Raw genomic sequence first — 27902 nt, 5'->3', positions numbered from 1 at the left:
AACCATTTGTGTGTTTTTTATAAAGTTTATGTATTTGCATATGTATTTATAGAATATAACTGCAAGTATATTTAAGAAACTGGTAACAGTGATTAGAGGTGCACGAGGCTGGGAAACAGGAATGGGAAGGGAATAATTTTCTGTATTTAAGATGTGTGTGTGTGTGTCTGCACACCAGCACAAAAAAGGTGGTTTTATTAAAGCACAAGGACAGGACCTGTGGGTAGAAAGAGTTGCCCTAGGGTCATCAGGCCCATCATATACTTTCAAGGCGGGAGGGTGTTAGGGACAGTGTAAGCCTCCTAGCTATTTTGGAAACAAGGTTTCCAGGATCCTGAGGGGGCTAGCTATTGTTAGGAAAAGTCTTATGTTACTCTTTAGTAAAAACTCAGTTATGAGACCCTTTAGGTGTATATGTGTGGGGGATGATTGCCAGCTTGTATGTGGGGGGTAGAAAAATGAAGTTTCCAGAGGAATTATTATATGTTAAAGTAGACTTACAGGGTGGGCTAAAATTGCCTTTTGCCCTTAACAAAGTGTAAACATTGACGCAGCTGAGTTCCTAGAGGAAGGGCACTCTGCCTGTTTCAAGGACTGTAGATAGTAGTCATGGGCTGTAGATGGTAAGGAAATTTAATAATTTTTTCTTATGCCTTAAAAACATGCCACATCATGTTTTTAAGAAATTTTTAATGAAATTTAAAAATATCCAGAAAAATAGAGAAAATACCATAATGAATCTGTGCAAATTGATCATTTTAAAATCTGTTGTTACATTGCTGTATTTGCTTTTATTCCTGAAATCTCTAAACACTTTAATACACATCTCTAAGAAAAAGAACATTTTCCTGCATAATCCAGTAGCACAATCATACTGAACAACTAATTTTTGTATATTATGTAATGCCCAATCTTTATTAAAATTTCCCCAAATTGGAGGCACTTGGTTGACTCAGAGGAACATGCAATTCTTTTTTTTTTTTTTTTAAGATTTTATTTATTTATTTGACAGACAGAGATCACAAGTAGGCAGAGAACAGGCAGAGAGAGGGGGAAGCAGGCTCCCCACTGAGCAGAGAGCCCGATATAGAGCCCGATATGGGGCTCGATCCCAGGACCCTGAGACCATGACCTGAGCCGAAGGCAGAGGCTTAACCCACTGAGCCACCCAGGCGCCCGGGAATGTGCAATTCTTGATCTTGGGGATTGTAAGTTGGAGCCCCATGTTGGGTATAGAGATTACAAAAAAGCACACTTAAAAAATGTCCCCAAATTGTCCTTTTTTTCTCCCCACTGTTTTTGATCCTACTTCCAATCAAAGTCTGTGCATTGCATTTGGCTATTACATCTCTTGAAATATTTTTTTTTAAAGATTTTATTTATTTATTTGACAGACAGAGATCACAAGTAGGCAAAGAGGCAGGCAGAGAGAGAGGGGGGAGGAAGCAGGCTCCCTGCCTAGCAGAGAGCCCGATATGGGGCTCGATCCCAGGACCCTGGGATCATGACCTGAGCCAAAGGCAGAGGCTTTAACCCACTGAGCCACCCAGGCACCCCTCTTGAAATATTTTTAAATCTAGAACGGTTGCCTTTTTTCTTTCTCCCTTTCTCTTTTTTTGTCATGACTTGTTGAAGAGACTTGGTCAATTATCTGGATTTATCTGACTGATTCCTAGTGGTTTACTTAGCTGGTTACTGCAAACTGGAAGGTACAGGTAAATGCTTGATTGGATTCAAATTAAACATTTTGGGGATGATATCATACACTATGCTGTGTAGTTTTTCTGTTAATGGTGCTGAGATTGATTAGTGGGTTCAGATGGTAAATCTGAGTTCTCCATTATAAAATTGTATTATTTCACCCCTTGGAAACCAGCTGTAAGTCTTTTGTATATTTAAGATTTAAAACTATTTTTAATGTTTTGAATGTTTTGAGTATGTTACCTATTCAAAATATAAATACCTTTAAAAAGACAAAGCTTGGGGTGCCTGGGTGCCTCAGATGATTAAGCATCTGCCTTTGGCTCAGATAATGATCTCTAACTCCTGGGATTGAGCCCCAAGTTGGGCTCCTGGCTCAGCAGGGAGTCTGCTTCTCCCTCTCCTTCTGTCTCTTCCCCTGCTTGTGCTCTCTTTCTCTCTAATAGATAAAATCTTAAAAAAAAAAAAAAAAAAAAAAAAAAAAGAACTTACTGGAAGAAATCGCTGCTGCTCATTTTTTATTATTTTATTTTTAAAGATTTTGTCTAGGGATGCCTGGGGGGCTCATTTGGTTAGGCGACTGCCTTTGGCTTAGGTCTTGATCCTCGGGTCCTGGGATCAAGTCCCGCATCAGGTTCCTTGCTAAGTAGGGAGCATGTTTCTCCCTTTGCCTGCTCCTCCCCCTGCTTGTTCTTCCTCTTGCTCTCTCTCTCTGACAAATAAATAAAATCTTTAAAAAAAAAAAAAATAAAGATTTTATTTATTTATTTATTTAGAGCATGAGCAAGAGAGGGGCAGAGAGAGAGAGAGAATCTCCAGCAGACTCTGTGCTGAGTGCAAGGTGGGGCTCCATCCCACAACCCTGATATCATGACCTGAGCTGAAATCAAGAGTCAGTTGCTTAACCAACTGAGCTACCCAGGCTGTTCATGCTGTACCCTTTTTTTTTTTTTTAAAGAGAGAGAGAGAGCATGGGGTTGGGGAGGTAGAGGGAGAGGGAGTGAGAGGATGTTAAGCACCCTCTGTACTCAGTGCAGACCCCTACATGGGGCTTGATCTCAGAACCCTGAATGCATAACGAACACATAATAGACTTGACCACTCAGGTGCCCCATGCTGCTGCATTTTTTTTTTAAAAAAAAGTATTCTCTTTGTCTCGAGTATTTGTTTGTTTGTTTTTTTAAGATTTTATTTATTTGAGAGAGAGAGAAAGTGAGCAAGAGAGCGCAAGCAGGGGGAGCAGCAGAGGGAGAGAGAAAAGCAGGCTCCCCGCTGAGCAGGGGGCCCGTCATGGGTCTAGATCCCAGGACCTGAACTGAAGGCAGACCCTTAACTCATTGAGCCACCCAGGTGCCCCAGGCTGCTGCTTATTTAAACTGAATCCCTGATATGTAGGTGGTAGTGTCTCATTTTATACTACTCCAAGTGGTATAATCTACTTCCAAGGTCATACTTTTCCACCATCTTTTGTAAACTGGTATATAAATGTAAAATTGTTATTACTCCCACTAGTTATGTTACTGGTCCCTTCTCTCTTTTTCTTTTTTCTTTTTTTTTTGTTTAAAGATTTTATTTATTTATTTGACAGAGAGAGATCACAAGTAGGCAGAGAGGCAGGCAGAGAGAGAGAGAGGAGGAAACAGGCAGGCTCCCTGCTGAGCAGAGAGCCCGATGTGGGACTCGATCCCAGGACCCTGAGATCATGACCCGAGCCGAAGGCAGCGGCTTAACCCACTGAGCCACCCAAGCGCCCCCTTCTCTCTTTTTCGACAGGTAATCCGTATCTAATGATATTAGACATTTAGGAATATCAGTAAATGATTTAGATCTCTGTAATGTGATAGTCTATAATGAGCCATTTTGAAAGTTCAAAGTATGTGTACAAGTCAAAACTCTTGATGTTTTCTGGAGTTCCAAAAAAAGTTCTATATGTGGAAGCGTTATGCAGTCTTGGTTCTTGTGCCTAAAGTCTTTGATGTTTAAAAAAATATTATGTAAAAGAAAATTTAAAAAAATTAAAACTATATGTGTATTATTGTTTAATTTTTTGAAAAGTACAAGAGTCTCTAATGAAAGTCTGCACACCCTCCCTTTTTTCCCAGAGGCAATAACTTACAGTTCCTTGGGTATCCCATTATAGATACTCTGCATGTTTATGTATATGCCACTAGGATGAATTTTGACCTTCTTATATAGAAGTATCTTAGTAGCATAACCTAAAATAATACTACTGAGAGTTATACTCCAGTTTTTATTGTTTATATTCCAAATGTCTTTGCTAACTTGTGTTCATTCATTCAACAGTATTGAGTACTTATTCTATACCAGATGGTGTGGCAAGTCATAGGAATAAAATGATGAACAAAACAGGCATTTCTGCTAGCTGTCAAGGAGCTTATCCTCTATTGGGAGAGGCAGTCATTAAGCAAATCATTATATTTATGACTCTAGCCAAGATTTAGTGCCAGACACTTTATGTGGATTTTTAAATTTATTTCTCATAACAACTCTATGACATTGATACTACTAATATTTTTATTTCATGAATGCACAGAAAGATTAAATTACTTGGTCAATATCACCCAGAACTAGTAAGTGATAGAGCCAGGTTTCAAGCACAAGCAGTCTGGCTGTAGAGATCTTACTGTCTTCCTTTATCCTAATGCAGTGGTTTTTTTTTTTTTGTTTGTTTGTTTTTTTTTAAAGATTTTATTTATTTATTTGACAGACAGAGATCACAAGCAGGCAGAGAGGCAGGCAGAGAGAGGGGAGGAAGCAGGCTCCCTGCGGAGCAGAGAGCCCGATGCGGGGCTCGATCCCAGGACCCTGGGATCATGACCCGAGCCGAAGGCAGAGGCCTCAACCCACCGAGCCACCCAGGCGCCCCAAATGCAGTGTTTTTTAATGAGTTTGAGATCATCTGCTGAGGAGGTTTGGAAATTTTGGGGGGTGTTTTTTTGATTTCAGAATCATTGAGAGGAAGACACTGACTTTAGTGGATGGAGATCAGGGATGTTGGACAGCTGCAATGTAAAGGACATCCCTAACCTATATGATAAAAATTTTTACACATCTTGCATCACTTTCAAATGTTTCAGAAGATGTTCATGTAGGTGAAAAATCTGGTTATGATCGTATGACCTAGATCCAATTTGTTTTACACATAAACTCCATTTTTTGTGTGTGTGCCTAAATCATAGTTACTGTGTAAATCAAGTGATTGTGCTTTCTTTATTTTAGAAAGTTTACAAAGAGTTGGCCCCTATTTTCAAAAATCATATCACAGCATTGCTATTCCTGGTATTTGCATCAACAATATAACATGTCTACATCAGTGTGTATTTGTAGTTGTCACATTCATAGTCTTACATCATCTAATCTAGTCATGTCCAGGCATTTACATGTTGAAATTATTTTATGATAAACTACTTTTTTGTAATAGTTAGCACATTATATGGATATTTTAAATTTTACTTGTGTAAGTAAATTACAGTAGCTTTGAATTTCATTTCCTGTTTTTAAAGATTTTTATTTGAGAGCATGCACGTGTGTGAGAGAGTGCACACTGTGGCTGGGAGGAGGGAGAGAGGGAGAAGCAGACTTCCCCCCTGGATAGGGAGCCAAATGTGTGACTCGGTCTCAAGATCCTGGGATCATGACCTGAGCGAAAGCAGACACTTGACCAACTGAGCTGCCCAGGCACCCTGAATTTCATTTCCTTAAGAATGGGAGGTACTACAAATATTTATGATTTAAAAAAGGTATATATATATCTTGAAAGAAAAATTGTGTAGTGACAATTGGGGAGGCTGGTTGATGAGCACAGTGGGGAGTATTATATTAATTCCTCATATTTATGTAAGAATGAAAATTCCCATAATGTTTTAGAAAAAAGAAGGGTATTGGGTCTGATATGGTTGAGAACTGCTGCTCTACTCCCTGCCTCAGAAATAGTCACACTTGTGATAAGTGGTATGAAGAAAGTACAGGATTTTAGGAAAGAAGTCTATACAAGGGAATATGGCCTAATTGAGAGATCAGGGAGTGCTTCCCCAGGCAATTAACATTTAGACTGAGATTTGAAGTATGAGTAGTTAATAAGATGGAAAGGAATAAAAACATTCCAGGGAGAGGGGCAAACATATGAAAAGGGAGGGAACATGGTAGATGGAAAGAACTAGAAATACCATTTTGTATGGTGTATGGAGATCTGGGGGAAGGTAGCTCAAACCTAGTACTTATTAGCAAGGGTGCTATCAAGGGGGCTTTTAAAAGTATTTTGATTTTTATCTTAAATAATTGAATGTAATGAAGGGTTTTTAGAAGTCAGGGGACGAGACATAAAACATGAATGTGTGGACTTGTTTTTTTCAGTGTATGGTTGAGGGAATCATAGAAGTGTATGTGTTTAGGTGGAGGTGAAATTGAAGTAGACTTGAATGCTGAGTCATTTCACGAGAGATAACTGCCATTTAAGAATCACCCTAGACCCTAGCCAACTTTGTTACTGAACCTAGGGCCTCCTACTCCATCACAGGCTTGAGAGGTAAGTCTTTTTTGATCAGCCCCACCTGTTTGAATATTGCCTGGAGCCATTTAGTCAGGCTGAAGGCTTTCCAAAGTGCAAGCATAGGAGTCCAGTTCTGGTTATGACTTAGTAAGCTCCTTTTGGTAGACCCTCCTGCAGATAACAGTTATTAGATCAGAAGTATGTAATATAACTAAGATCACTGGGGTTACCCAGAGCAAGCAGATTCTGGAAGGGAATTAACACTTGAGGAAGAGAACATGGGCATGATTTCCTATTTTCATGGCCCCAGTCTGTGCCACAGTTAAAATTCTGAAATAAACTTGCAGTGTTTTTGGCCTTAGCAAAAGTTAAGGCTCAAGGCAGAGATAGCTGTTGGGAAGTGAGAGGAGAATCCTGGAACATAGAGAAGCATCAAACTCTGTGAATAAACTCTACCCAAATCTTGGCAGACTGTTGAACTGTGCATGTACAGAGCAGATTCCAAAAAGATCAGCTAAGGATAAAAGAACTAAATTGTGATTTCATCTACTTAAGACACAGAGTTTGCAGTTTGAGTCAACCAATTTAAATACCTACTAAAACAAAAATAAAGTAAAAACACTCTTCAGAGGAATATAAAGAAATCCAGAGCCTCCACAACATATTTACAACATGCAGCATATATTCCAAAATTACTTATATACAAAGGATCAGGGAAATGTAACTTCGAGTTAAAAGACAGTGTACAGAGACTGACCTGAAGATACTCAAATGTTGGAATTAGTAGGAAAGTATTTGAAACTTTTGTAATTATTACTAATAAAGAAAAGGAAAGTGATGCATAGGAAAATATGTTCACAGAGAGTGAATATTAAATAATCAGGTGGATATTCTAAAGTTGAAAAATATGATACTGGAAATAAAGTGGATGGGCTAAAAGCAGAATAGAGATGACTGAGGAAAGAATCCGTGAAATTAAAGATCAGTAAAAATTATTCAGTATGAAGAGCAGATGAAGTATAAAAGGGGGAAAAGGAGTAGCATATTCTCAAGGACCTAGGGGCAGTATCAAAAAATTCAACATAAAGTAATTAAAGTCCCAGAAGGAGAGGTGAAATAATGGGAAAGAAAGAATACTTGCAAATATAATGGCTGAAAATTTCCCAAATTTAGTGAAAGGCATAAATTGACAGAATCAATAACCTCAGCAAATCCCAATAAAGATAAAGGCAAAACTATGCAAACCACAGGTTTAAAACTGAAGAAACCCATGACTGGGTACTTCATAATCAAACTGTTGGAAGTCAAAAATCAAAGGAAAAATCCAGAAGAAGCCATGTTGCATACAGCAGGGTAATCATAAAGGCCATAGAGAATAGAAAATCATTAAAATGCTGAAAGAAAAATTTGACAGTCCAGAATTCCAGATTCAGTAGTATAGCCTTCAAGAATGAAATTGAAATATCAGATAAAAGAAAACCAAGAGAATTCATAGCTAGCAGGCTTGCACTACAAGAAATGCTGAAGTTCTTCAGTCTGAAGGGAAATGATACCTGGTGGAAACTTGAATCCTAAGGAAATAAAGAACATCAGAAATGGTAAATATGTGGCTAGATATTAATCTTTCCCTTTTTTCTTAAAACAACATATACAACTATTCAAATAATTTTAAAGAAGCATCTTGCGGAGATTATCACATAATGTAGATATAAAATCTATACGGTAGGGGCACCTGGGTGACTCAGTGGGTTAAGCCTCTGCCTTTGCTCAGGTCATGATCTCAGGGTCCTGGGATCGAGCCCGGAATTGGGCCTCTCTGCTCAGCAGGGAGCCTGCTTCCCCCTCTCTCTCTGCCTGCCTTTCTGTCTGCTTGTGATCTCTCTGTATATTTAAAGTTTTAAATAAACTTAAAAAAAATAAAGAAAACCTATACGGTAAAACATGGAATGGGAGATGGAGGTAAATGAACCTATATGGGAGCAAGATTTTTATATATTATGTGAAGAGGCAAATTATTAAGTCTAAAATGAGAAGGATGTAGTTTGTAATTCTTAGAGCACTCACTAAGGAAAAAATGTGATGAAGTGTTGCTAAAAAGCTAGCAGAAAAAGTAAATAATCCAAAAGAGGATAGAGGTACAGCTGAACAGAAATAATGGTAGGCCTAATCCAACCATCAATTTCATTTAGTTTAATGGAATAGGTAATCTGATTCAGATTATCTGATTAAGTTACCTGGAAAAGATACTCTGAATCAGAGATATTATTATCCAGCAATGTCTACATACAGACAGATTGGATAAAAGTAAATGCATGGAGGGGCGCCTGGGTCACTCAGTGGGTTAAAGCCTCTGCCTTCGGCTCAGGTCATGATCCCAGGGTCCTGGGATTGATCCCCACATCGGGCTTTCTGCTCATCAGGGAGCCTGCTTCCTCCTCTCTCTCTGCCTGCTTCTCTGTGATCTCTGTCAAATAAATAAATAAAATCTTAAAAAGTAAATGCATGGAAAAAGATATATGTTTTCATCAGTAAGCATAAGAAGGCTGGAGTGGCTATATTCCTATCAGATAAAATAGAGTTCAAGGGAAAGTGTGTTGCTAGAGTTAAGGGAGTCGTTCGTAATGATAAAAAGGTCAATTCATGACATAATCATAAATGTGTGTGTAATACAGAGGTTCAAATACATCAGACAAAAATGGATAAAATTAAAAAAAGAAATAGACAACAATCAGAGATTTTGGCACTCTTCTCAACAACTGATAGACAACTAAACAAACAAAAAAGTAAGTATAGATCTCCACCTGACTACCACAGAATATACTTCTTTTCCCAAGTATACTTACAGACCAAATGCTGGGCCATGAATCAAGTCCTAATAAATTTGAAAGGATTGGAAAAATGCAGAATATGTTCTTTGGTCAAGATGGGATTAAAGTAGAAATCAAGATGTCTAAAATAACCCACACATACTTGAAAAGTCCTGAAACTTCTAAACCTATGTATGAATGAAGAAATGACAAGAGAGAAAGTAATTTGAACTGGAAGATGAAAATAGAATCAGAATTTGTGAGATAACGGTCATAGCTAAGAGGATCCTGGCTGAGGATACATCACAACCAAATGTAATGTGATATCCTGGTTGAGATCCTGGAAGAGAAAAAGGATACTTGGTAAAAAATGAGGAAATAAAATAAGGACTTCAATTAATAATAATGTATCAATATCCATTTTTTAATTATGACAGGCCATTTTACTAATGCAAGATGTAAATAATATGGGAAGCTGGGAGTGGGGTATAGGGTGCTTTACTATTTCTGCAATTTCTATGAGTCAAACTATCCTAGAATAAATAGTTTTATTAATTAGTGCTTTAAAGGGGTGCTTTAGGTGCTCAATCTTTAAACATCTGCCTTTGGTTCAGGTCATTATCCCAGGGTCCTGGGATGGAGCCCCACGTCAGGCTCCCTGCTTGGCAGGAAGCCTGCTTTCCCTCTCCCACTCCCCCTGCTTGTGTTCCTGCGCGCGCTGTCTCTTTCTCCTTTTTTTAAAGTGCTTTAAAAATTTGTAGGATGTAGTTAATGGAATGTGGGGTTTATAATTTTAAACACCTATGTTAGAAAAGAAAGGTTTAAAGACAGTGGCCTGAAGTTCTACCTTATGAAGCTAGTAGAGAGCAAGATACTCCTAAAGTATATAGAAGAAGAAAGTTAATGGAATGTATAGAGGGAAGTTTATAATTTTAAACACCTATGTTAGAAAAGAAAGGTTTAAAGACAGTGGCCTGAAGTTCTACCTTATGATGCTAGTAGAGAGCAAGATACTCCAAAAGTATATAGAAGGAAAGAAAGAAGACAACAGAAGTAATCAGTAAGATAGAGAAAGACAAGCAATACATAAAATTACAAAGTCAGAAGTTGGTGCTTTGAAAAAATCAATAATGTTGCTAAATCCATAGATACAGTGGTCAGAACACAAATTACTAGTATCAGGAATGAAAGGGATTTACTGGAACAATAAGAGGATATTGTAGGCAACCTTATACCAAAAAAATGTGGCAATATAACTGGACAGTTTCTTGAAAATAGCTGTATACTAAAGCTGTCACAAGTTGAAACAAGATCTGAAGAAGCTTATATTAAAGGAATAATGATTTAAAAGAAACTTCTCATAATGAAAACTCAGGGCCATAATGATTTGATTGATGAATTCTATCAAGTATTTAAAGGAAAAATAACATCAATCTTATATAAAATTACAGAAAAGGGGAGTCACCTCCAAACTCATTTCCCTAGGTCGGCATAACTCCAATAACTAAAACCTGATAAAGACATTACAGATTTAAAAGAAAATTGCAGAAGTGTGCCCTATGAACAGAGACCCCATATAATTCTGGGCAAACTATTAACAAACCATAGTACATTATGACGAAGTGATTAAGGATGGATGGATAGGTATCTGTCTGATGAAACAAATATAGTCAATTGCTAATGGTAGCATCTATGTGGTAGATACAGGGATATATGGGAAACTGGGTGTGGGATATTCACTATGAGATTCTGTCAGCATTTTTGTGCTTGAAATTTTCCAAACTACGGTATAGGAACAAAAGGGAATATTATGAGCAGATTTGTATTTTAAAGAGATTTCTCCTGCTACAGTGTAAGGATTAGAAATATACAGGATTACCTGAGAATAGTTTGAGAGAGGATGCTGGCACCATTTAGGAGTGTATTATGTGATTGTTCTTTTTACTTTGGCAGTTTCAAGGTAAATTTGAGCCCTGGGAAAATTTCCAAGCTGTTGGAATGCTGAACTTTTGAATAGTACCAAATTTTGTCTAAGCCTTAATTTTTTTTACTACCTACCTGCTGAGATGTTTGGCTGTATCACTGCCTCATGCACAGTATGCATGAGAGTTTTAATTCTTTTCATTAATTTTTTTTTTTAAAGATTTATTTATTTCAGGGGCATCTGGGTGGCTCAGTCAGTGAGGCGCCTGCCTTCAACTCAGGTCATGATCTCAAGGTCCCAGGATGGAGCCCTGCACCAGGGTCCCTGCAGTGAGTCCTCTTCTCCATCCACCTCTCCCACTCCCCCTGCTTGTGCTCTCTCACTCTCTCTCTGTCAAATAAACAAAATCTTAAGAAAAAAAAATTTTTTTGTTTATTTGAGAGAGAGTGCCTGCGCTCCATGGCTTGATGGCTCCATATCTCCATCCTACAACCCATGGCATCAGGGCAGGAGTCAGACACTTAAGCGACTGAGCCACCCCAGTGCCCCCATGTGAGCTTTTAATGAACATTAGACTTTTGACATTTTACAGAGTGATGATAAGCATTTTTTGCAAATTCCAAAATTTGCAGTACTGCTACTTTTGCAGCACATAAATTGCTCTCTAAAATTGGATAAAATATATGGTGACGTTTTAAAAACCTTGTTTTGGTGGGCAGCAAAGCAAAATTTATTGAATGATAGCAAAGTGATGGTACAAAGCTCCCAAGGAGGGAGGGGACTTGAAGGGGTTGCCACCCAAGTTTCTAAGTCTAGGGGTTTTTATGGGCTTGTTGGCCGGCTGTTTTAATCTGTCTGATTAACCCTCCCTGTGCCTGTCATCCAGACAGGTTTTTGTCATCTCTCTATCATATGGGAAAGGGTGGTATAAAATCCTTTCAAGGGTGGTTTCCTCTTAGGGCAGGGGCACCCTTGTCCCTGCCTGCCTGCCTTCCAGTTACCTGTCATCATTCTCCCTGCTGAAAGGTAACCCTAACTGCCATTAGGGAAGAAGGGCGACGACTGATCTTAGCTCCTTCCTGCTGGTCACAGTGACGTTGGATGGGGTGGCAGTCAGGGTTCCTCTTGTCCAGATCAGGGGGTCCCCTGTAGATGTTTGGTTTGACTTCCATGTGAGGCTCCATCTGAATCACTACCATCTGGAGTTTGATGTCCTTTATTGGTTAGTTGTCCTTAACAATGGTGGATATCCTGGGTGAGCCCCCATTAGTGCTGCAGGATTTTTTCTCTGGTGCCCACGGTTCTTGGTTACGCAACTTCGAAGAATGAGAAGGTAGACCAGACGGGGTGGTGGGCAGCAAAGCAAGATTTACTGAGTGACAGCAGTGTTAGTATAAAGCTCCCAAGGAGGGAAGGGGCCAAAAGGGGTTGCCCTCAGAGACTTAAGTATACGTTTTTAAGGTATATGACAGAGGCATTTAGGAAGCTATCCATATCAAAATGCTGAAGTAAATGCTTTACTGTATTACACCAAGACTGTAGTCAATGATTAACGATTTTATAAAAGGAAGAAATAATGAAGATGATTGCTATTATAGTCCTATTTATATAAAGTAGTTGAAGATTATTGAATGTGTTGTTACCAACAAGATGCATGGAAAACAGCTAAGCTTTTTGAGGAGGTGTTGAGCAGTTAGCTAGACTCACTCATTAGCTTGCAGTGATTCATTCACAGAATTTTTTTAAAATTATTTTTTAAGATTGATTTATTTGTTTTAGAGCACATGTGAGCAAACCTGGGGGAGGAGAGGCAGAGGGAGAGGGAGAGAGAGAATCCCAAGCAGATTCCCTGCTGAGCATGGAGCTCTACATGGGGCGCCATCCCACAACCCTAAGATCATGACCAGAGCTGAAACCAAGAGCCGGACACCCAACTGACTGAGCCACCCAGGCACCCCTAGAATTTTTTTTTATTATTTTTATTTTTTTTTTATTTTTTTTTTTATTTTTTTTTTTTAAAGATTTTATTTATTTATTTGACAGAGAGAGTTCACAGTAGACAGATAGGCAGGCAGAGAGAGAGAGAGGGAAGCAGGCTCCCTGCTAAGCAGAGATCCCGATGCGGGACTCGATCCCAGGATACTGAGATCATGACCTGAGCCGAAGGCAGCGGCTTAACCCACTGAGCCACCCAGGCGCCCTAGAATTTTTTTTTAAAGACACATTTATTAAGCATCATGATCAGACTATTACACTTAGCAGTCAAACCACCAAAAACTACATTAAAACAAACAAACAAACAAACAAAAAACAAAAAAACTACATTAAAACCCATTGTTGGACTGCTTTACACTTTCTATAGGATAGAAACAAAAATAACCTGTTACACAATTAGTGACAATTAGAGTCCTCGGTTTTTTTGCCTGTACACATGAGTATTGTCTGAAACATGGCTTCTTTGCAGCAGGTAGGCCCTGCCACCACTGTTCTTGGCTGAGTTCACAAATCTGTTGTAACCTGTAGCTTCCCTGTCACTTCTCTGGCTCTTTTCTCCTGCTAAACTCTGTTTCTTGGCAGTGATTAAAACCTCCTGCCACTGCTGTAGCTACTGCTGCTGCTGAAACCACCATAGTCACCTTGGTTTTGTGGTTTCACAAAGTACTGACCTCCACCACCATGGGGGCCAGAGCTTCTGTCTCCAGAATTTGAGGATTGATTGTTGTAACTGCCAGAATCATTATAACTTCCACCACCTCTGAAGCTGCTGCTTTCATTACCAAATCTGTCACAGCCATCCCCCACTGCAACCGTATCCACCACCACCTCTACCACCACCAAAGCCACCTTGCCCACTGAAGTGTCCTCCATGACCAAAGTTGTCATTCCCATCAAAACCACCTCCACAGTTTCCAGAACCACTTCAGCCTCTTGGAATGAAGCACTAACCATCATTTGCTGAGATAGGGCTCTCCTTAGTTCACAGTTGGGGCCATTCACAGCATGGGATTTTTGAATGACAGTCTTGTCTACAGAATCATGGTCATCAAATGTTACAAAAGCAAAGCCCTTCTTTTTCCAGTGCCTTGGTGAGTCATGATTTCAGTCACTTCAGTTTTCTGATACTGTCTAAAATAATCCCTTAGATGGTGTTCTTCAGTGTCTTCTTTAATGCCACCAGCAAAAATCTTTCTCACAGTTAAATGGGCACTGGGTCTTTGAGACTCTTCTCTTGGAACAGCCTTCTTTGGTTCCACAACTCTTCCATCCACCTTGTGTGGGCTTGTGTTCATGGCTGCATCCACTTCCTCCACAGTGGCATACCTGGCAAACCCAAAGCCTCTGGAGAGCTTGGTGTTTGGATCTCTCATTAACCACACAGACTATAAGCTTTCCCCATTGCTCAGAATGTCCGCTCAGACTCTCATCAGTTGTTTCAAAGCTCAGCCCTCTGATTAAGAGCTTCTGCAGCTGGTCAGGCTTTTTGGGAGACTCTGACTTAGACATGACAGTAGTGGGAGGAGAGACTTGGCAGGGTCCATGGGCAGAAAGCAGTAGTGAACGTATCTCTATGCCACAGAATTTTAAATTTCATGTCATGCAATTTAAGGGTTTTTTTTTTTTTTGAATTTTAAATTTTAACATCAATGAAAGATATATTGAGTACAGGAATAAAAAGTTTTTAAATTATTAAATAAATGCAACAAGCTACCAAGTTATACTTTTTAAAAAGTGTTTATACAAGCTATCTTTGGGCTTAAAACTTAGTTATATGATGATGACATTTGCTAGTATTTTACTGTCTTATTAGGGTTGGTGTTATCCTAGTTTCTTTCTGTCACTTCTCCTTGTAAGATACATTGCTTGCCAAGTTCCAGAATTCCATAAAGAATTGGAACCTGGTAGTAGTTCTGGTTCTGAGTTAAGGGGTCAGTGGGCCACCCTGTCCATTTCCTTGCCTGGTGGTGTACTGTGTGAACAGCTTCATTTTGAGGGGCACAACTTTTAATGTGTTTTTCTGGTCACAGCCTTAACTTCTGCTCTTTGTGTTAGCCCTGTGCTTATTAAAAAAGAGTGGTTGGTACATGAACTCTTGGTAAGTGTTGTGTTAGGGCAGATAATATAAAAAGTAGGAATGCCAGTGAGTAAAATGCTGATAAGCTTACGCTCAATCAGTGATACTGAATGCAGGAAATCACCATTCACTTGCCTGGAGGAAAATGCAACGAGGCAGCCAGAACTTAGAACTAGCAAATAGGACAGCTACCCAGAATAAGCCTTTGAAAGTTGAGAGAAAGTACTTTCTGATCTCTGTTACCAGCTTACTCCTTCCTTAGCTGGAAGCCTTGAAACTTTGTCGGGAGGCCCACTGACCAAAGTGAGGACCTCCCAGAAGTGCTAGACATATCTTTGCTCCATAACCTACTGGGCAGCCGAGGGGAAGTGGCAAAAATTTGTTCTGTCACTGAGTACTGTCTTTTTCTTGCCCTGTTTTGCTCATCAGAAATCTGTTAGTTTTTTTGTCAAGGTGGAAATGGAGGCACCAGAAGTTCTCTGTGGAATTTAGAGAAGGGATTCTAATTTGAGTACCACTCCCCCAACCTCAACTCAATAATTAAGCTTTATTAAAGCTTTTAAAGCTTAACTAAGCTTTTATAAAGCTTTTTCTTTAAAGTTTTTATTTATTTGAGTAACCTCTACACCCAACATGGGGCTCGAACCCATGACCACAAGATCAAGAGTCGCATGCTTCTCTGACTGAGCCAGCCAGACACCTCTAAGCTTTTTTTTCTTCTTCACAGTTTTACAGTATATCATTGTCCTGGAGAGTCTGAGTTGATTTTTTTTTTTTTTTTTAAGATTTTATTTATTTATCGGGGCGGGGGGAGAGCGAGCACAGGCAGACAGAATGGCAGGCAGAGGCAGAGGGAGAAGCAGGCTCCATGCCAAGCAAGGAGCCCGACGTGGGACTCAATCCCAGGACGCTGGGATCATGACCTGAGCCGAAGGCAGCTGCTTAACCAACTGAGCCACCCAGGTGTCCCGATTTTAACTAAGTCACAGTTCAAATATCTTAACTATTACTTGTTTTTTCTTTTCTTTTTTTTTTTTTTTTAAGATTTTATTTATTTACTTGACAGAGAGAAATCACAAGTAGACAGAGAGGCAGGCAGAGAGAGAGAGAAAGGGAAGCAGGCTCCCTGCTGAGCAGAGAGCCGGATGCGGGACTCGATCCCAGGACCCTGAGATCATGACCTGAGCCAAAGGCAGCGGCTCAACCCACTGAGCCACCCAGGTGCCCCTATTACTTGTTTTTTCATAATGAATTTTAAGAGATTTGTAAAAAGACTGATCCCTTCCTTATGGTAAGGTCAGGAAGCTCAGATATAACCTACCATCAGACAACCTGCACTTACTTGTATTGCTGGGTGTTTGAACAGTAAAATGAGATAATGTGACAATGTTTCACATAAAGTTCTCTGACACTATTAAACAGTGTTTTCCAGCCTTGAGTTACATAATAAATATTTGGAAAAATATTATAACATTGATATTTGAGATGGGCTACAGTATTATGAGATAGTGATTACTTGGAAGTTTGTCTTTCTGATCTATTTAAGTCACTTTTGAGTGACTACCCTTGCATAGGGATGGGGAGAGCATAGTGAAGTACAAAAATGGAGATTGCAGTGCAATAATTCTGCCTTCACAACTGTATTTCTTTTTACTAGTAAGATATGTGGATGATTCTGTTGTACTGCTTGGGTTTAGAACTTCTTTATATTTTGGGGGCAGGAGTCAAGGCAGGAATCTTTAATGAGTGGAACAGTTGGGTGAAGGAAGAATAGATATAAGATCTTGAAGGCTTATCCCATTGAAGAAGAGATAGCAAAAATGAAAAATAGAAATCAATTGGGACTTGAAGACTAAATACAAGAATCTGAAGGAAAAGAATTAATAATAGGGTTTTTGCCCACCAACGTGGTAATTGTATTGACAGGATAGTAATTAGGAAGTTGAGAAAAGGTACTTATTATAGGATTTTTAAGGCTATTATAGCTTGGAAATATCAGCTATTTCTCATAGTTGTTTGGAGAAAATTTGAAAGATTTCATAGTGGGTGTTTTTAAGTGGTATGGGAGGAAAACGCAAGGTGGTTAAAGTAAGGGCAGCAGTAGTTGAATTTTTATTTACACTTACTTGACTTGTAACCTCTCAAGCACTTCGAGATTACAGAGTTGGGTGGTTTCTATTTCCTTGGCTTCTAATAATTGTTAAGACCTTTATTTTTTTTTTTTAAAGATTTTATTTATTTAACAGAGTTCACAAGTAGGCAGAGAGGCAGGCGGCAGGGTGGGGGAAGCAGGCTCCCTGTTGAGCAGAAAGCCCGACATGGAGCTTGATCCCAGGACTCCAGGATCGTGACCTAAGCCGAAGGCAGAGGCTTTAACCCATTGAGCCACTCAGGCGCCCCAAGACCTTTATTTTTTATTTTTATTGATTTTTAAGAGAGCGAGTGAGAGAGGGAGAGAGCACGTGAGCGAGCAAGCTAGTGCAGGAGGAGCAGGGGGAGGGGGAGAGAGAGAATCCCAAGCAAGACCTGACAGAAGACCCTGAGATCATGATATGAGCGGAAATCAAGAGTCAGTCACTTAACCTACTGAGTCACCCAGGTGTCCCCTTGTTAAGTAAGACCTTTAAAGAGAGCAGTGGTTCCCATCTAGAAAGCTGTGTGCTAATTTGAGTATTTCAGAAAACTTGATGGAAATCATGTATTAACTCAGACTAAGGATGTAGAAGTTAAAATTCCTTTGTCTTTGGCTGGAATCCCATCAACGTAGTGCTTAAATACTAGGTCTTCTTTATTGATTAAATGCTCTGCTAGGAGTTGTATTTCTTGATATTTTTTACAGAAATGAAAATGAATTTATTTAATTCATGAAGATTAGAAAAACAGCTTGTGAAAGGAAAACTAAATAAAAAGAGGGAGTCTTTGGTTCAAAGGTTGATAGAGAATATTTTTTATATGACTATTTATTAGGAGTTGATGCGTTTGGCTTTACTAAATAGAAACACAGTTTGTATTTTTTTTTTTTTTTAAGATTTTATTTATTTATTTGACAGAGAGAGAGATCCCAAGTAGGCAGAGAGGCAGGGGGAAGCAGGCTCCCTGCTGAGCAGAGAGCCTGATGGGGGCTCAATCCCAGGACCTTGAGATCATGACCTGAGCTAAAGGCAGAGGCTTAACCCACTGAGCCACCCAGGGGCCCCGCAGTTTGTATTTTAGTGCTCAGTTCTCAGTTGACTAACTATGTGAAAAAACCACAGTAGCTGTTGCTAATACCAGAAAGTCAGACTTTTTCATTGACTTTATTGCTTCTAAGTTTTTTTGTTCCTGTTTTGCTTTGGTGGTTAATAACTTGAAGCAGTATTAAAAACACTTCTGGGGCACCTGGGTGGCTCAGTGGGTTAAGCCTCTGCCTTCAGCTCAGGTCATGATCTCAGGGTCCTGGGATCGAGTCCCACATCAGGCTCTCTGCTCAGCAGGGAGCCTGTTTCTTTCTCTCTCTCTCTCTCTGTCTGTCAAATAAATAAATAAAATCTTAAAAAAAAACAAACAAACACAAGCATTTCTGGACATGGGGGGCCTGACTGCTTCAGTCCAGTGGGGCATGCAGCTCTTGATCTCACGGTCATGAGTTCAAACCCCACGTTGGGCATGGAACCAATTAGAGAAAAAAATAACAACACATTTCTGGACATATCTTCTTTATCACTGTTTCCCCAACTCTTAGAACAGTGCTTGGTGCTCAATAAATGCTTATTAAATGAAATAAAATATTGCATGTAAACAGTAAAGTTGAAGTAAACATTAAGATATAGGGGAATTAAAAGAATAATTACGTAGTGACGCTGAGCACCAGAGTGATTTATTAATTTCAAGATTTAGGTGATAGTAGCACTACTGGGAGCATGAATAATACTGTATTTATCTCTAAAGGTCTGTTTCTTTGTTGTATTAGCCAGTTGACATTCAGCTTCCTCAAATGGCCAGAGTTTTACCCTATAATCTTATATTGGTGTTTGACCGTTGTTACTGAATAAAATTGTTTCAGAAATTCAGGAGTGATATGAAGTGGGTTACTGCTGAGTGACCAGGAGAAGTGGAGAACCATAGGGCTCTTCCTCACTGGTTCTGCCACAATGTTTCCTAGGAGTTCAAGTTAAATTAGGGTAGTTTATAACTTCATTACCTCATAATTTTTAAAAATTTATTTTTTATTTTTTAAAAGATTTTTATTTATTTACTTGACAAAGGGAGAGATCACAAGTAGGCAGAGAGGCAGGCAGAGAGAGGGAGAAGCAGGCTCCCCAGAGAGCAGAGAGCCCAATGAGGGGCTCGATCCCAGGACCCTGAGATCATGACCCAAGCCAAAGGCAGAGGGTTAACCCACTGAGCCACCCAGGCACCCCCATTACCTCACAATTTTAAGTCCCCTAAGGAATGAACAGGCGAGGAAGCAGATCTCCATTAGAGGCTGGTGGTGTGTGTGTAGAAGGGAAAAGTGCTGCTTGGGAAGTGAAATTAAATTCTCATGTAGGATTTTTTTTTTTTTAATTTATTTATTTGACAGAGAGAAATCACAAGTAGAGAGAGAGGCAGCCAGAGAGAGAGAGAGAGAGAGGGAAGCAGGCTCCCTGCTGAGCAGAGAGCCCGATGCGGGACTCGATCCCAGGACCCTGGGATCATGACCTGAGCCGAAGGCAGCGGCTTAATCCACTGAGCCACCCAGGCGCCCCTCATGTAGGATATTTTTGCAGCGACGCAAGAGGAAAATAAGCTAGTGCTAGAGGATTGTAAAGGAGAACACCTTCTGATCTTAGTCCAAACCCCAGTATTTACTCAGCTCTGTCTCACATTGGGTACCCAAGATAGTTCCATTTGGGCCAGTTCAACAAATGGCTAATGGGGTGCTGTATTGTCAGACAGTGTTTTAAGTGCTAGATTTATACTAGTGAACAACATACACCAAGTCCCTGGAACTAGAATAAAGAATTAAGAGGAAATTTATACTATATGAGGTACTAAGATGCTTGCTTCAGGGTATCTCTTAATATTTAACCACCCCCAATTTACTGGTTATTTTAAAGAAATATTTTATTGTTTCTTAATACTGTGTGGGTTGAAAATGACTCATCTGCATGGTTCTTTAAGTCTTCCCACTTGGGGACCCTCATTGGCAGCTGGGTTTGGAATACCGACAAGGCTCACTCACCCAACATGGCTTCAGATGGTGCTGGTTGTTGTTGGGGTGCTCAGCTGGGCCTCTGTTCTTTTCCCCTCGTCCTCTCCTTGTGGCTTGGGCTTCTCACAGCATGTGGGTAGGTTCTAAAAGGGAGTGTTCCAAATGTGCAAAAGCAGGAGCTACAGAGTTTTTAAGGCCCAGTCTCAGAAATTACTTTGTCGCTTCTATCACATTTTTTTCCCTTTAGATTTGTTTATTTGAGAGAGAGCAAGCATGGGGAGGGGCAGAGGGAGAGGGAGAACCTTAAGCAGACTCCCTGCAGAGTGTGACCTGAGGTAGGCCCCCATCTCACCAGCCCAAGATTGTGATCTGAGCCTAAATCAAGAGTTGGATGCTCAACTGACTGAGCCACCCAGGCCTGCCACATTCTGTTGGTCAAAACAGGAAGGGAAAATGAACCACACTGTTTGGTGGGTGGTGGTGACAAGATCATATTGCAAAAGAACACATGGGGTGGGAGGTAGTGTTGTGGCCATTTATAGAAACAGTCTACTGCAGTGTTATTAAAGCATTTAAAAAATAGGGGCGCCTGGGTGGCTCAGTGGGTTTCAGCTTTCAGCTGAAAGTTTCAGCTTTCAGCTGAAAGTTTCAGCTTTCAGCTCAGGTCATGATCCCAGGGTCCTGGGATCAAGCCCCACATCGGGCTCTCTGCTCGGCGGGGAGCCTGCTAACCCCTCTATCTCTGCCTGCCTCTCTACCTACTTGTGATCTCTGTCTGTCAAATAAATAAATAAAATCTTAAAAAAAAAAAAAAAGTAGGTAGCATGCCCAGTGGTCCCATGGATTTGTCTGTTGCTTTAACAGTATTTAGATGAAATACCCAGGGACACCCCTTTTTCCCGTCTCCTCCCACTCTCCAACCTTTTTTCCAATCGCAGCCTTCAGAACCATCTTCTAAGCTGTCCCCTGCCTCTAAGACCAGCCAACACTGTTTTTTTTTTTTTTGAATTTTTAAAAAGATTTTATTTATTTATCTGACAGAGATTACAAGTAGGCAGAGAGGCAGGCAGAGAGAGAGGAGGAAGCAGGCTCCCTGCTGAGCAAAGAGCCCGATGTGGGGCTTGATCCCAGGACTCTGAGATCATTACCTGAGCCGAAGGCAAAGGCTTTAACCCACTGAGCCACCCAGGCGCCCCTAGCCAACACTGGTTTTTTTTTTTTTTTTTTAAGATTTTATTTATTTATTTGACAGAGAGAGAGATCACAAGTGCAGAGAGGCAGGCAGAGAGAGGAGGAAGCAGGCTCCCTGCGGAGCAGAGAGCCTGATGCGGGGCTCGATCCCAGGACCCTGGGATCACGACCTGAGCCAAAGGCAGAGGCTCTAACCCACTGAGCCACCCAGGCGCCCCCCAACACTGTTTTTTGAGCTCAGCTCCTTATTGCCAATCAAACCTGAGCTCCCAGTTCTTCAGAATTATTCCACTGAGGTGGGGGCTGCTGCCAACCATCCGGTCCACCTGTATCTGCAGGCTTCCTATACCTCCTTACCTCTGGGCTTGTATTTTGACCATGATGTTGTGACGCTGTCACTTCTGCAGTTGACTGAGAAGTGTGAGGGTGCCCAGTATCTCCTGACGATGCAGAACGTGGGCAGCTGTGCCATCTGAAAGGACATGTAGAATCTGTCCCTAGAGGAGTGAGGGTGAAACCTTGGACACTGTGGGAGACACTGGTCCTGGAGAAGAACCTGAACAAGGCCGTTTTGTATGTGCATGCCTTGGGTTTTGCCCATGTAGACCCTAATCTCTGTGCCTTCTTAGCCATTTCCTTGATGAGCAGGTAAAACCCACCTAGAAGATGGCCAACCACCGACTAATCTCTGTAGGTTGACTGGCCCCTAGGCTGGGCTGGGCTGGGCTGGGTAAGTATCTCTTCCAAAGGCTCACCCTCAAGCATGCCTAAGAGCCTCTCGAGCCCAGTGGCCTCTGAGGGACCCCTTGGTATCTCCCTGGGTTCAGGTCTTCTGCCCGAGCCTCCTCCTGCAGCCACCAGGCAGCTCTTTAGCCACCCTGGAGCTCTCTCCCAAGCCACGACCAAATGGAAACAATAAAGCTTTGTGCAGCAAAAAAATTATTTTGTTTATTTATAAATAAATAAAAAAATTAAGCAGTTAATAGGAGGATAGAAGGAGTGGGGAGCAAAAAATACAATATTGTGTAGGTCAGGAAAGGCCTCCTTGGTGAAGCCACATTTCCGATACTGATGGAAATGAGGGAATAAGCCGTGAGGACTATAAAGACATCTTAGGGAAGCATGTTACAAGTGGAGAGAATAGGAAATGTAGAAACCCTAAGGTGGGGGAATCCGTGCTGTGATCAAGAACTAGCAAGGAGGGCAGTGTGACAGGAATGAAGTGATAGAGGCAGTGAAGTGGGGCGTGGAGTCAGAGAGTGGGAGAGGAAACAGATTTTGAGGCCGATGGCAAAGGAAGGACTGGATGTTGTATGAGCGAGATGGGACTCTGTTGGAAGATTTTGCACAATGACCCGAATTAAATTTTAATAGAATCCTGTTGTGAGAGTCCTTGGCTACTGTTTTGAGAATAGACTAAGAGGACAAGAGTGGAACAAAGGAGGCAAGGCAGTAGGCTGGTGGCTTGTGAGCGGACAGGTGAGCTCAATAGTGAGGAGGGGTTGGATTTGGGATGTATTTCAACTGGGGACTGACGAGATTTGCTGATGAGGGTGGATATGGGGTGAGAAAGAGGGATCAAGGTTGACTTCCAAAGTTTTTGCTCTACGTACCCAGAAAACTTGAATTTTCATTCACCAAGATGGGAAGACTGGGAGGAACAGGGTGGAGGTGTGGGAGATGCAAGACTGGGATTTTTAGCTCTGTTAAGGGGAATCTAAGAAGTCATCCTAGGGGAAAAAGGTTACTAAATGTTACTTCCTCATTGCAGGTGTGACGTTGAGTGCTTCAGATCTGGTCACTATGGTACGAGAACGAAAATGCATATTGTGCCACATTGTGTACAGCTCAAAAAAGGTAATACATAGAAGAGGGAGAATCTGTGGCTGTATGATGGATCCTTTTTTTTTTCCCCCCAGAGACGTGGAATTTGTAGATGGGTAAAAGCTTTCAACAGTGTCTTATTTATGCTTTTTTCCTATGTCAGAGTCTCATTCTGCTAATTTCTTTCTCTTTAGTGCCTCATAAAGCCAGTAACTGTATTATTAAATCTCTACCCAAAATTTGAGGGTACTCAAAAGTCGATAATGGTAATTACTTTTAGTTATACCAGTTATAGAGAAAAGACCTTAAAATTTGGTTTATTTGGCATTATACTACTTTCTGATGAGCTAAGGATATTGCATTTTTTTGTCTGTACCTGCATTCTGTTTTCTGCCTTTGCCTGTGAAAAGTGCCCCAGAGCAGAAGTGGTGTTAACAGTACCCTGGATGTCCACAAGGTGGGGATGTTGCTCAAAGAAAAACCACATTTTTAAGCGCTGAAAGAATTTACCTGCGTGTTAGGGAAAATGCCCTTGGTTTTTTCTTGTCTTTGTCCTTTGCTTTCAAAGTAGTGCTGCTATCTTTACTACTGAGAAATTGTTTTCTAAGCTTTTAAGACGCTGTGGATTGTCACTGAAAATTCGGAGAACTGGGAAAATTATCATGAGCTAGGTTGGGTGGGGGGTTGGGCGGGGGTTGAGTGAACCTGGAAGAATGTTGGGGAGTAAGGTGGTTTCAGAGAAAGAGAAGAGAGATATCGTAGGTGGGATAATATGTACAGAGATGCAGAGGTAGAGTGGAGTCCTAAGAGATCTAGGAGTTCATGCAAAGGCTTATCTGATTAAGATAGTTTTGTATGGGGATAGTGGGACTGCAATAGAATTTGTAATTTAAATGCAGACAGTCATAAAATGTGTTGAATGCCAGACTGAGGGGTTCAGTTATGATCCATCCAGTAGGCTGGGGAGAATTTTTTCCCCCTAATTTAGGATTTCTGTTAGTGATGGAACAATCAGTTGAGATTTTAAAATCATATACCGGCTGCCTTTTATAAAAGTAAAAGAACTCTTTTAGGTTTTTTTTTTTTAGTAGATTTGTTCACATATTTTAAAAATTTATTTATTTATTTATTTGACAGAGAGAGAAAGATTACAAGTAGGCAGAGAGTCAGGGAGAGAGAGAGGGGACAGCAGGTTCCCTGCTGAGTGGAGATCCTGATGTGGGGCTTGATCCCAGGACCCTGAGATCATGACCTGAGCTGAAGGCAGAGGCTTAACCCACTGAGCCTCCCAGGCATCCCAAACTCTTCTAGTTTTAAAGATTTTGACGAGGGTTTATGCAGATTTATAATAAGTAAAAATTCCTTATGGCTCCTTTCAGATTGGGGGGAAATGGGAAATTAAGAAGATGTGAGAAGGATAGCCTGACATTCAGAGGTGTGGTGTCAGATTTTCGTGGAGTAGCAGCCTTGTCTAGTGATATCTCATAGTTTTGCCATTTTTAAGTCTTTTCTGCATTTCTTCTACTCTGGTTTGTGTGTTTGTTTATTTATTTAATAAGAATCACCCAGGATCCTTACTTCTTCTTCTTCTTTTTTTTAAGATTTTATTTATTTGGGGGGAAAGAGTGTGAGCAAGGGAGGGAACACAGGCACAGGGAGTGGGGAGAGGGAGAAGCAAGCAGGCTCTCCACTGAGCAGGGAGCCAGAGGCAGGGCTTGATCGCAGGATCCTCGGATCATGACCTGAGCTGAAGGCAGATGCTTAACTGACTGAGCCACCCAGGTGCCCCTCTACTCTGGTTTTTTTTTTTCCCCTCTACTCTGATTTAAAACATGTTTTCAGGGACGCCTGGGTGGCTCAGTTGGTTAAGCAGCTGCCTTCGGCTCAGGTCATGATCCCAGCGTCCTGGGATCGAGTCCCACATTGGGCTCCTTGCTCCGCAGGGAGCCTGCTTCTCCCTCTGACTCTGCCTTCCACTCTGTCTGCCTGTGCTTGCTCTCACTCTCTCTCTCTCTCTTACAAATAAATAAATAAAATCTTTAAAAAAATAAAAAAAAAAAAAATAAAACATGTTTTCATTTCTTCATATTTTTCCATGAATCATAATGAAAAATCAAGAGTTGGAAGTCTCCCAACTTGATTTAAGTGTTAAGGTTGATGTGGTCTAGGGAATTTGCAGAATGGGAAAACTCTGATACTGAGTTTTAGATTGATTATCAACTACTGATGTTGAAGTAGTGCTTTCTGCTAGTCTCCCAAACTAGTGTAACCCTGATTTCTCCAAATATACCGTGGAGAAGGAAAAGAATCTAAAGTGCTCTAGGTGTGGGGAAAAGCTGTGTACTACATTCCTGGGTATTCTGATGCTCACTAATTTATTTTTTTATTTCAATTTTATTTTTTAAAAGATTATTTATTTATTTATTTATTTGAGGGATGCCTGGGTGGCTCAGTGGGTTAAGCCTCTGCCTTCGGCTCAGGTCATGATCTCAGGGTCCTTGGATCAAGCCCCGCATCGGGCTCTCTGCTTCTCCCTCTCCCTCTGCCTGCCTCTCTGCCTGCTTGTGCTCTCTCTCTCTGTCAAATAAATAAATAAAACCTTAAAAAAAAAAGTTTGTTTATTTATTTGAGAGAAAGGGAGAGCACCAATACGGGGAGGGGCAGAGGCAGAAGCAGGCTCCCTGCTGGGTGCTCATTAATTTATGAAAGACTGAGAAGCCCTGGAGTTAAAAATACTAAAAAAAATTCTGTTGTATTATTCAGTGTTTTATGAATTTGTTCAAATGCCAGATCTTTAAAAAAAAAATTTCCTTTCTCCCCTTTCTTTAAAAAAGGGGATTACTCATCAATATTATAAGAACTAAATAGAAGCTTGGTAACTGAGCATTTGGGGATTTACTTTAATTCTTTACCTATGAATCTTTCCTAGCTTATTTTGAAAGCTCAGGTCATTTATTCTTGAGCTTTTTTGCATTTATTCCTTAGAGCCGGGTGGAAGAGAATTTTGCATGTAAATTTAGGAAAAGATTTGTGAAGTGTCTAAATCAGAAATCACCCTAAAACAGATTTTGAATAGTAACATTTTTATAACTGAAGTAGGATACAGAATTGGTTTTTATATCAGAGAATAACTTATTTCAGTGAATGCTGTCTTCATCCGGAAAGGTTTCATTGTAGGAAACAGAACCAGCTTAAATTTAACTCAATATAAGGGGATTTGGCATATGTAAATCTAAGATTAGATTCTAAAGATCAAACAAAAGGATTCATAATGATTTGAGTAGGTGTTGTCTATTGTTCACGGATTTTTTTCATTCTTGATTATGTCACTAATTTGATTTGGCTTTCAGCTCTGTATGTGTTCATTCTGGTTACTGGCCAGTCAGTTGTAGGTGGGGAGGCATCACAGGCAAAGGTGTCCCCTCCAAGTGAAGCATTTATACAGATAAAAGGAAATGATAGTTTTCCTCAGTAAAATTGTCATTTAAAGGAAATGTTTGGAATCACAAAGCTGTTTGTCACACTGTAGTAGATAATTTAAAGTAAGAATAGGTTACTGGGCTGTTGTATCCTTTTTGACAAATGAATTGTATATAATGAAAAATCTCAGTGCACTAAACGGTTACAGTGTAACATGGTATTTAAAACCTTGGCTTTGGTGTCATATATTTCAGGGTCTGAGTCCTAGTTTGACCAGTTGATTATCTATGACTCTGAAAGGGCAAGACTGAATATTTTCACACCTGTCCCTTCAATGCCTAGCTCTGTACTTGGTATTTAACAAGCAATGATAAATATAAGTGAGTTAGCTTCTGTGTATCCTTGTATCCTTATGGAATTAGTAATATTCCCTCAGCAGTGTTTTGTAGTTCATTTGAGGAAATGTTTGAGGCACTTAAACACAGGGCACAGTTAATAGTAATACTCAACAATTAGAGTAACCCTTTATTATATATGTGAACAGCCATTCTCTAATTATGGCATGCTGCCTACATATATGTCCCTGTGACAAAGGGATAGACATTTACAGCTTTTTTAGTTTTTTGAGGTGTGTGTGCATGTATGTGCACATTTTTAAGTGGAAACTCTTCCCACAGATTCCATTTTCCTCTCACTAAGGATGGGATGGAGGTACAGGAGACCCTAGCAGATTTTCAAACAGTTCTTTAGAACCAAACAAATCAGTTGTGGGAGAGTGGGCAGTGAAGATGAGGGCATGATCAAGCTGTGTTCAGAGCAGTTTTAGAAAACTGTTGATCAACCACAGGGAAGTTCTGTTATATCCATAACTTCTACCTAGAATTAATATATCCATGTGTTCATTCAGCGAATGTTGACAACTGTATGCCAAGCCCTGACCAAGACTTGATTAAGAGTTGCAGCTTATTTTTGAGAAACTCTCAGTGGAGTGGGGAGAGTATGGAGAAAAGTAACCAAATAGTTGAGAAGTTAAGTGATTTCAGAGTTCTTTTTCTTTTTTTTTTTTAAGATTTTATTTATTTATTTGACACAGAGAGAGAGAAGAGGAAGCAGGCCCCTTGCTGAGCAGACAGCCTGATGTGGGGCTCGATCCCAGGACCCTGAGATCATGACCCAAGCCAAAGGCAGACCCACTGAGCCACCCAGGCACCCCTCAGAGTTCTTTTTCAAAATAACTTTAGTAAATTCTTTAATTTGGGATAGAATTTAATAAACCCACG

At 40.4% G+C, this 27902-nt stretch overlaps 1 protein-coding gene and 1 pseudogene across 1 annotated transcript in view; one reads left to right on the top strand and one right to left on the bottom strand.

Annotated features, from left to right (window-relative positions):
- ZNF106 (zinc finger protein 106) overlaps positions 1 to 27902 on the top strand; it is a 70773-nt gene that overhangs the window by 2171 nt on the left and 40700 nt on the right. Inside the window, exon 2 of the mRNA XM_059181271.1 lies at positions 23150 to 23235. Coding sequence (XP_059037254.1) covers positions 23182 to 23235 — 54 coding nt within the window. The 5' untranslated portion in view covers positions 23150 to 23181. The remainder of the gene's footprint in view (positions 1 to 23149; positions 23236 to 27902) is intronic.
- On the bottom strand, positions 13523 to 14446 carry LOC131836168 (heterogeneous nuclear ribonucleoprotein A1-like; annotated as a pseudogene).

This window comes from Mustela lutreola, chromosome 7 (genome assembly GCF_030435805.1).
Source record: "Mustela lutreola isolate mMusLut2 chromosome 7, mMusLut2.pri, whole genome shotgun sequence".
NCBI classification, from domain to species: domain Eukaryota; kingdom Metazoa; phylum Chordata; class Mammalia; order Carnivora; family Mustelidae; genus Mustela; species Mustela lutreola.
The sequence above is the reverse complement of the archived record's forward strand: the minus strand, read 5'-3'. Positions and strand labels throughout refer to the sequence as shown.